The following is a 10,567-nucleotide window of genomic DNA, read 5'->3' as shown; positions in this document are numbered from 1 at the left end:
TACTTTGTGTTTTTCCTTCCTGTGAAGTCATACCAGTTCGATCTGGTACGAGTTCACGGGTCGGAAGTTACGAGTGGCCGTTATAGGGAACTTTCACAGACAACAGGATGGTAAAAACACGAGCTACGGGTTACCTGGAACGCTACCAAGTCGTAGTTGTGACTTGAAGCTGTAACTTACGGTTTCAAAAGCCTGCCTTGAACGCAGCATTAGCCGAAACGGCCGTGAAGCTGATATCTGCTTTAACAACAAAAAACTAAAAGAATGTAGGCCTACTCTTTTCCATAATATTCACAGCTGGTAATATTCAAAACTCAACCTTAAACAACTACAATAAATAATCCAGTTTTATAGCATAAGGTTAGGGGGCTTTTACTTGGATGGATCATCATCACTGTATTATTATAGGCTGGTTATTTGAATGAAATTTTGACTCCACACCTAGATAGTTCCTCCATTACAGCTTGAAATTATATACAATAATAATAAACTAGAAAATTTCCTCTGGGAAATTTTGACAGGACCACACGGGGCTACTGCCGGGCATACCATCTCTGTCAACATGGGAATCTAAAACCCACGATCTTAAAGGTGTACAGAAATGGCCGTTTGTCCTGTTTGTCGCGCGACACGCACCGAGTTGTTACGAGCTGCAACACGAGTTTACCCGAGTAAGGAAAACGAATTTGATTGGTCGTTATCGAGCGGGCGGGATATTCAAAGCTTGGGGCGAGACCGAGCTCCGTGTGTGTGTGTGTGTCTCAGACGTTTGAATGACGGATTACGGATCCAATGTCAGTGGCTGATGAATCGTGTACAGGCTGACGTATAATCCGTGCGCCTGCATTATCCAATGCGAAAAAAAAAATACACACTTTCATCCCGGATTTACTCAAAAATAGAATTTTGCACAATGGCCTACATCGTCTAAAAGATGAGTTATTACATTAATTTTATGATCCAGAGTGGGCTCAAATTCAATTTTCTTTTCTGTACACCTTTAAGGTCAACTGATCAGACAGACACATGGTCATCTTTCACTGAGCACTGATATGGAGGAGCTGCTGGTGTGTGTGTGTGTGTGTGTGTGTGTGTGTGTGTGTCTCTATCTCTTTAATCACATGAAGCTACCTGTGTTTTTTTTTTTTGTGTGTGTGAGTACTGGCCCCTACAGCTATTTCATATTTCATAGCTGTAAGGGCCAGTGCTCGGTGCGATTGCCCCGTGGCCCTAAAGAACGTTTAACAAGCAGAACTAACTATAGCCTAAAAAAAAACAAAAAAAAACTAATAGACTCACTAAAACCATACAGTCTAACTGAAACAAAACCTGTTTCAACCTCTTTTTTTTTATACAGTCTATGGTTTCAACAAAGATGAACTGCCTTGTGTTGACTTTGTGGACGGTGGATGGCAGTCAGATGGCAGTGAGCGGCTCAGCAGCGCCCTCTGGCGGCCGGTGGCCAGCCCGCCCCTCTCCGCTGTCTGCCCGGGAGGTCTGGGGTTCAGTAACGGGACAGCAGCAGGTTCAATCACCAGTCCCACAGCGGTGACTGACTGGAGATGGGGAAACCATAACGGCTCCGTGTTTTTTCTACGTTATGTCCACTTCTCCACCGCGGGAACTCTTTCATTAGTTTCAACCTCAGACAGTCGCAGCCCGTTTTTCATTCATTGAGGACAAACTGACTCTTCTATCAGTTCTTATTACAACACCGGGTTTTTTTTTTGTTCCCGTCCGTCATGGCGATCGCTCACGTAGCCACAGAGTACGTCTTCTCCGACTTTTTGTTGAAGGACCCCACGGAGGCCAAGTACAAAGGGCTGCGTCTGGAGCTGGCGGTGGACAAGATAGTGACGGTGCTGGCGGTGGGGCTGCCTTTGTTTCTCATCTCTCTGGCTTTCGCTCAGGAGGTGTCAGTCGGTGAGTTGTTTCACATCGTGAGCATCCTCCATCATCTGAGCTGAGTTTGATCGTGTAGAGTAAAAACAAAAAACAAAAGAGTGTGGTGAGGCTTCTTTGTTTTCCCTGGTTTACACAACAAGTGCTCCATGTACTGTAGGCTATGACATGTGTTTGAGTGAGAGCCGCTCCTTCCTTCGCTGTGTGGTGGATGAAACACAGTGATGTAGCCTCTACTGAATGTATTAGTAAATGTCCGCACAGAAAAGAGGTGTGAATGGTGGAGAAGGTGTGGTTTCAGTCTCCACCCTGCTGCTGCTCCTCTCACGCCCAGACACACTCATCCACACACTGCTGCTGATAATCAGAATGATAACAGGCAGCTTCACACACCGACACACTCTGCTACATGTAGGCACACTATCATGGAGACTTCATCCATAGATAAGCTAGTGCCATATGGGCTGGTGTTAACACAGTTAAACAGCAGGTGATGCACTCAGTGTGCAGTGTAAACACAAGCTCAGCTCCATATGGAAGGCCATTTCCACCACTTGATGGAGAAAAATAAGATCCAATAACTCAAAATTATAAGATACTTTCTCAAAATAATGAGAAACTGAGTCAAAAATAACAAGATACAGTCAAAATAATGATATACTTTGGTAACACTTTACAATTAGGCTCCCTTAATGAACGTTAGTTAGTACATTATTAATCATTAATTAACTGTTTACATATTAACAATCATTATTATGTATTACTTAGGATTAGGAAACACATTAATTCATGTAAGCAGTTAATTAATGTTTACTACTCAAAGTTAGTTAATGAATTATTAAGTAATAATAAAAGTTGAATAATATAATTATGTATGCATTACTTATGCATTAATTAACACATTAGTTTATATATTGCTTACCTAACGTTAATTAAGGGACACTTATTGTAAAGTGTTACCGATACTTTCTCAAAATAATGAGATAACTTACTGACTCAAAACAATGTAAATTTCATGCAGGTTTCCCGTGTCTTAAAGCCACACTATCAACAGTTGATTACACAGTTTTGTCTAAGCAAGTACAAATGACAAAATGTAGTGAAATAATGCTGATTTTATGTGTTCTATTTGGCTAAAACCTTAGATGCAAATTAAAGGTAGAGTCTGTATCTCATTATTTTGAGTTATCAGATCTTATTTTTTTTTCCATCAAGTGGTAGAAATGGGCTTCCATAGCTCCACTAGCAGGTTATCACACCCACATGATCCTAATAGTTCATAATGCACACTCATGTTGTTATCTGCTGCTGCTGCCACCCTGCTACAGACACCAAGGCAGGATGGAGCCATTACACTGCATATCTGGACATATCTTTAATTGTGCCTCCAAGACTGAGGGAGCGTTTATTGGCCAAAATCCCACATCGATTTTCCCTATCAAATACATTACATCAACTATAAAGGGTCAAGGGACCAAGAGAGGAAGGCATTAGTTGTCTATTAGAACAAGACATATGGGATGTGGAGCAGCTGTTATTTACAGCAGACGAGTTTGGACTTGTTGCGGCTCAAGCACATGTGTTATTAATAACATTAATAATGTCTCAAGTGTCCCAGTCAGTGTTGACAGTTTGACCACAGCACATGAACCTGAAGCAGCTACATGGAGTTGAGCCATTCTTTACACCTGTGCTTTTGTCACTGCTAGACCAGAACATACCAAGACCAAGACTTTCAGGGGGTCTAGACCAAGACCAATGGGGAGGGCAAGACTTAGGCCAAAACCAATGCAAGACCATTTTCAAGACTGTCAGTAGGCCTACTCATAATCATAACTGAGCAGCCAGTTTTTCAGATGGTTACACAAGCATACACTTTTGTGTTACAATTCACATTATCTTAAAGTTATTGAATTACATTACATAAACCAAAGGGAGCGAGTGACAGAGAGACCATTACAGTAAAAAAAAAAAAAAAAGATGTCACTGCAGCTGTGGTCTTGACAAAAAATCCAGAGTCCAGCTCAACTGAGACCGAGACAAGAGCGAGTAAAAATGGAGTTCATTCTGAGGCAAGGACCAAGACCTTGAAAATGTCAAACTCAAGAGTACCACAACACTAGTTACTGCCACTAACATGTGCAAATGTCATCAGTAAAGAGGGAGAAGAAGGTCCCTGTTTTTGCACATCAGAGATCAGTCTAAAGTGTGGCAGCAAGACACACAGAAATGATTAAAACAGCTATATCAAATAATATGTAATATATAATATATCTTCCAAAGCAGTTAAGCAGATCTATTGCATCCTTTATATGACAATACACTAAAGCAAACTGTAATCCCGAGTTTATGCAAGTTTATTTTGAAGCAAAAATCTTCTCCAGAGTGATGGTATGATACTTTTGTCATTATTACATAATAGTGAACTAAATATTGATTGATATAACAGAGTTGGAGAACTATAGGCTATATGCCATAAATAGAAAACAGTCAGAAAATTGAATTTCTGTGCTTGGTTTGTTTAAATCAACAACCTCTGAGGTTTTAATATGACAGTCCTGTGCTGCCAGAATACCACTGTCTGTTGACTTTCTGGGTCATTTGTGAATTTTACATGCCTGACTGAATTTTCTATTGTACCATAACGAGACGTGCCATAATTACTGACACAAAGTATGCTGTAAACATGAAACGGGGCAGTGAGTGCAGAGGAGCGACTGACACTTGTTGCAGCGATTGGTTCTTTTTTGTTGATTTATCAAAAATACCTGTTCACTGACTGACTGTTCACCGTCCTCATCCAGGAACCCAGATCAGCTGCTTTGCTCCCACTAACTTCTCCTGGAGACAGGCTGCATACGTGGACTCGTTCTGCTGGGCTGCAGTGCAGCAACAAAGCGACAGTTCCCCACTGTGGCTGCACAAGGTACTGATGTGACTCAACATTCACCGCCAGGGAAACTGATAGGGGCTGCTTAATACTATTGAGAGCTAACAAGCAAATATACAGTGCTGTGAAAAAGTCTTTGCCCCCTTCCTGATTTTTTCCCCCCACAATTAAATGTCAAACTTCAGATCTCAGAGCAAACAAATTTAAATATTAGACAAAAATAACCCACGTAAACACAATATGCAAAAACTAGCAAAACCTATACCTAGACCTATGTGAAAAAGTCATTGCCACCTAAACCTAATAACTGGTTGTGCCACCCTCAGCAGCAACAATTGCAAGCTGCAGTGAGTCTTTCACATCGCTGTGGAGAAATTTTGTCCCACTCTTCTCTTCTTCAGCCGCATTGGGCCGTGTTTTCGAGCATAAACGGCCTATTTGAGGTCATGCCATAGCATCTCAATTGGATTCAAGTCTGTATTAGTTTTACACCAGATGTAACAGGACCAGGACGTAGGCTACACCTTCCAAAAAGTTCAGTTTTTGTCTCATCAGTCCATAGAATATTTTCTCGAAAGCCTTACAGATCATCCAGATGTTTTATGGCAGAAATGAGACGAGTCTTTGTGATCTTTCTTATTGTTGAGTCATGAACACTGACCTTAACTGAGCCAAGTGAGGCCTGCAGATCTTTAGAAGTTGTTCTGGTTTCTTTTGTGACCTCCTGGATGAGTCGTTGCTGCGCTCTCTTGGAGTATTTTTTATCGGCGGCCACTCTTGGTAAGGTTTTCACCACTGTTCCAAGCTTTCTCCATTATTGGATAAAGGCTCTCACCGTGGTTCGCTGGAGTCCCAAAGCTTTAGAAATGGCTTTGTAACTTTCTCATCTGTTCTTGGAGTTCTTTGGATCACGGCATGAATCATGATGCGTTGCTTTTTAGCCATTAGACCATTTAGCCTACCACACAGTGTCAGACAGGTTCTATTCAAGTGATTTCTTGCTTCAACAGCTCTTGCAGTGATCAGGGTGTGTTACCCTAAGGGGCATAACAACGGACCACCAACAACCCCCAAAACACCCACACAAATAAACACTAATAAAAATAGGAAAAGATTTAATAACCATAAGGATGACACGATCAAGACAGGCCATTGACTAAATCAAACAAAACCCAAGCTGAGCGGCAGGCAAGCCCAGCAGTCCCCATGTGCTCTGCCTCTGCTTCTGGTCCCAGCTGCAGGGCTTTTAACTCCTCAAGCCCAGGCCAGGTGGGTCTTGTTCACCAATCAGGGCCTGGGTGGAGCTGAAGGGGAACAAGAGGAGGGAGAAACAAAGCCGAATCCTCCGTAACAGTGAAATTTAATTCAACTTTCCAAAAAAAATTGATTTTCCACAGTTAATTCATGATTTAACAAGGATAGGCAATTACTTTTTCACATTAGGCCAGGTTAGGTTTGGATAGCTTTTTTTAGGTGATTACTGATGAATGAAAAACAGACTTTTGAACCAAATAATTGATTTCGTGAATAGATAACAGGAGAAGTTACACAATGTCCCTTTAATAAATGAAATCAGTTAAAAACTGCATTTAGTGTTTGAATTTACATTTATGTAATTATCTGAATAACATGCTCCACATAGTGAAGAGCGGTCCATTGTCCTGTGGTGTCGGGTCCACGTTGGTTTGGTTATCCATTCTGGGGAAGACAGCAGGAAATAGACGTTTTGCTGAGTTGTTGTAACCATTTGGGGCAGGAAAACCCATTTGTGCAAGAATGCTGAATCAGGTTATCCTGGGGGAGGTCAGAGCACCCATGGGATATCTGGATGATCTCAAGGTTTGGGTTAAATGTTAGGTCACTAGTGTACATGTGAGGATGTTCTGGTTACACTGTTCAACGGTGACACAGGAAGGCCAGTTTTATGGCTCTGAGTTGTTTGCAGCAGGTTGATGGTGATGGGGAGGTCAGGCAGAACTGCTGCCCTCAGTAATAGTAGAAGAAGAATCCTGCATAGATACACACCTATGATACACACTGTCTTAAAGGGATACGCCAACATTTTTTTTAGTAGGTAGGAGGCAGGCTATTACTACCTGTGCACTTCCAGCATTTGAGCTAAGCTAATTAGCGGTGCGCCAGCTTTGCCCGTATCTCCCTTCTTACTGCACGCACAGTCGAAAGGATGGTGTCTATCTGCTGGTCATGGACTCAGGAGTGAGGCAAGACACGAAAAAAAAAATGTTGGCGTATCCCTTTAACTAGTTTGCAACATTTTCTAAGCTCCTTGACCAAAGAGACAAGACTAACAATGTTTACCCATTTCTCCATTTACTGAAAAAAGCTAAATGTGTGCTTTCTAGGGTTATTCATATTATTCACTTGGATTTCAGTGCTCTTCATCTAACGAGATGTTTATCTCTGTGACCCCCCCCCCCCCCCCTCCTCTGACTGACTCAGTTCTTTCCATATATCCTGCTCCTACTGGCCATTCTCCTGTACATCCCAGCCCTGTTCTGGCGTTTCACTGCATCTCCTCATCTGTCCTCTGACCTCAACTTCATCATGGAAGAGTTGGACCGCTTTTATAATCGTGCCATCAGACTGGCAAAGAACCTGGCATCCTTAGATACCAAGGATGGGCCTGAGGACACTTCGAGGTAAACATCTCACTGTTTCCTTCTACAACATCCATCTATTTTAAAACCAATTGCTTGGACTAATTGCTATTTTTTTAATGCTTTCTTGGTGTGAGTGGACAAGTTGTAAACATGTGAAAACAGCTGCTTGTTGTATTTGTAAAGTCCACTAAAAAGAGTGGTGAGATGGAACCAAAACAGTGAAGTAACTGTTACAAACAGTGAAAACCAAACAAATAGCTGAATAGTGCTAAAATAATCCATATAGCACTTCAATAGGATGATAGTTCTGAGTGTCTTTGTTTGTGTGTGACACCTCTTCTTTAAAGGGATAGTTCAACATTTTGGCAAATTGGCTCATTGTCATAATCTAGGGATGTCATGAATACTTGTTTTCACAATTAATCGCGGTATTAAACGCCACAATTAATTGATCGTAAAGATTCCTATATACTGTCACTTTCCAAAAAAGATTATGTCGGAAGCATATGCGCAGATGTGCGCCAAAGTAAAGGAAAATGCACAGATACTGGTCCATTTATCTAACGTAACACTGAATTGGTGGGAATTTAAAGCAACATTGCGGAGTTTATCGGCCTTAAAATAATGTTTCCAGACTCACTGCAATGGTAGAAAAATGGCTAATAATCGTGATAATCGTGATACCGTGATTATTTCTCTGACAATAATCGGACCAAGAAAATCTATAATCGTGACATCCCTACCATAATCCCTATAGTTTTAGGAGTAGGTTCGTTCCCTTTAATTGTCGGTGCAAGCTATTTTTAGAACACTATGAGATAGTAGTTGTTGAGTTGTTTTCGAGGCAAATGCAGAGACTGCTTGCCGAAAAACTGCCCTCAACAGGAATGCGCATCAGCGGTTTTGCATGAAAACAACGTTCCATTATTATCTCATAGTGTGGTGAATGTGCAGGTCACAACTTGTCCACCAGAGCGTTGTGGAGTTGTTGGATTGTGTATTTGATGAGTTTGATGAGGGAAACCAAGAAATCCCATGAGCCTCCGTAGCGTAGCTCTGAGCAGCTCACGGCCCTGCTCCGCCGTTCTAAAAATAGCTTGCACCGACAATTAAAGGTAGCGAACCTACTCCTAAGACTATAGGAATTATGGCAATGGGCCAATTTGCCAAAATGTTGAACTATCCCTTTAACATTACACAGTCATTTTGTTCATAGGAAATGATAGCTTTAAGGTCACCACAATTACTACAGTGGTGGTGAGAGAAGATGGGTGTTGTTGACCCTTCCCTGATCAATAGCCTGTCACCAACACATGTATTGGCCTTTAGAACACTGATGCTCCAATAAATTCACCACAACTCTTCACAAATGGAATTAAAATGTTCTCATTCATCATTATGGTGTGCTTCACAAGTGAACTTTTATTTTTGCTTTAAATTCTGCCACAGTGCTTTGGACCTGGCAGAGGGCTGCTTCAAATACCCTTTAGTGGAGCAGTATCTGAAGACCAAGCGCTTCTCTCACTCTCTGGTGGTGAAGTACCTGGTCTGCCGGGGAGTGACCCTGCTGATCCTCCTGCTGGCCTGCCTCTACCTGGGCTACTACATCCATCTGGCCTCCTTCACCGACGAGTTTCCCTGCGACCTGCGGACAGGAGTGCTGAAGAACGACAGCATGGTGCCATCTGCTGTCCAGTGCAAGCTAGTGGCGGTGGGTGTCTTTGGGCTCCTCAGCTACATCAACCTGGGGGTGTACGCCATGCTGGCTCCTCTGGTGGTGTACGCCGCTCTGGGACCAGCGCGCCAGAGCTCCAGCTTCCTCCGGCCGTATGAGATCCTGCCGGGGTTCGGCGCTTTGGGGGTGGTCACGCCCTTCTACAACGACCTGAGTATCTATCTGCTGTTCCTGCAGGAGAACCTGAGTGAGCTCAAATCTTTTAAGTGTCTGCAGGTGGGTCACAAGAGCTGATACTGAAAATATGTCACGTCTTTTGTTTGTTGTTGGTTTGTAAAGGGAGTCATAATGTTTTATTTACAGGTGCTGGAGTTATTGCAGGAGGCTGGTGAAGAGGGCTTTGACACCATGTGCCTGCTGCGAACCCTGGGTCAGGTGAAGACTGACGTTCTAGACAGCAAGAGGACGTGTCCACGCAAAGACACCAAAACAACGAATAAGGCTGCAGAATGATTCCTCTGAGGTGAGGGAACACATGTACACTGTTCGGTCCTGGAGAAATTAGCAGAACATTTCAAGATAGCATTAATGAAGTCAATTGATTTAAACTTAAAATTGTTTTATTTTCCCACAGATCTCTCTACCTTGTTGTTGAGTAACTGACCGGTTGAGGAGAAGCCCTGCTGTGACGGAAAAAAGAAGAAGTGGGAGCAAATCCTGTGCACTTACCTTTGCCCGAATCGCTGCTTATGTATTCATTTACAGCAGTATTTGACAGGAAAAACAGAAGTGACCTACACTCATTTACACATAGTGTAGTTTGGCCGACATAGGTTTAACTGTTTTATTTTTTGTGTGTTATTTACCCTGAAATTAAATCCCTGTTTTTTCGTTTTCGTCTCTGATACATGTGACTTTTCTCAGGGTCTCTGAAATGCCTTCCAATCATTATTTATAATAAAAGCCATGTTCCTTGGACTGAAATCTGTATGTTAATTTGTCACGTGAGGGACCCTTGTTCCTGACCTGTTTGGAAAAGTTTCAAATTGTGCTCAGATGTGTTTATGGTCTAGGCGCAGCAATAAGAAAGTGTATGACTGCTGAAAGTGTGTTCAAAGTAAGCATGGAATAAACATAGATTGTTCGGTATTATTACAACTGCTGGAGCACCTTTGTCTGTACTGTAAAGCATGTGATTTGTGTGTATGTGTTGTTAACAGCAGCATTGTACTGTATGTGCATATTGAAAGGAAAATTGAGCTCTATTTTATACAAAAAATGAATGAATAGTGTTTTTTTTATTTGTTTTTTTAACTATAATAAATAGTAGTTATCAGTTATGGTAGTAGGGCTCCTTTTTCAATTAAATAACATTGCAATGTTGGATGTTTACTATCATCACCAACCATTAGATACTAATATTATGTAAATTATACAAAAATATATAATATCACCATACCAATGTTTACCCTTTTTTTT

The 10,567-nt window shown here is 41.8% G+C and overlaps 1 protein-coding gene across 1 annotated transcript; it reads left to right on the top strand.

Annotated features, from left to right (window-relative positions):
• Nucleotides 1–1,742: 1,742 nt before the first annotated feature.
• Nucleotides 1,743–9,915, top strand: LOC310992979 (pannexin-1-like; the record flags this gene model as incomplete). Its single annotated transcript, XM_083981206.1, has 6 exons — nt 1,743–1,923; nt 4,707–4,828; nt 7,253–7,452; nt 8,863–9,364; nt 9,452–9,611; nt 9,723–9,915. The coding sequence occupies 5 exons, from the start codon at nt 1,743–1,745 to the stop codon at nt 9,599–9,601; spliced, it is 1,155 nt and encodes a 384-aa protein (XP_083837332.1). The 3' UTR covers nt 9,602–9,611; nt 9,723–9,915.
• Between the last annotated feature and the right edge of the window lie 652 nt (nt 9,916–10,567).

This window comes from Trachurus trachurus (genome assembly GCF_905171665.1).
Source record: "Trachurus trachurus genome assembly, chromosome: 1".
In the NCBI taxonomy this organism is placed as follows: Eukaryota; Metazoa; Chordata; class Actinopteri; order Carangiformes; family Carangidae; genus Trachurus; species Trachurus trachurus.
The sequence above is the reverse complement of the archived record's forward strand: the minus strand, read 5'-3'. Positions and strand labels throughout refer to the sequence as shown.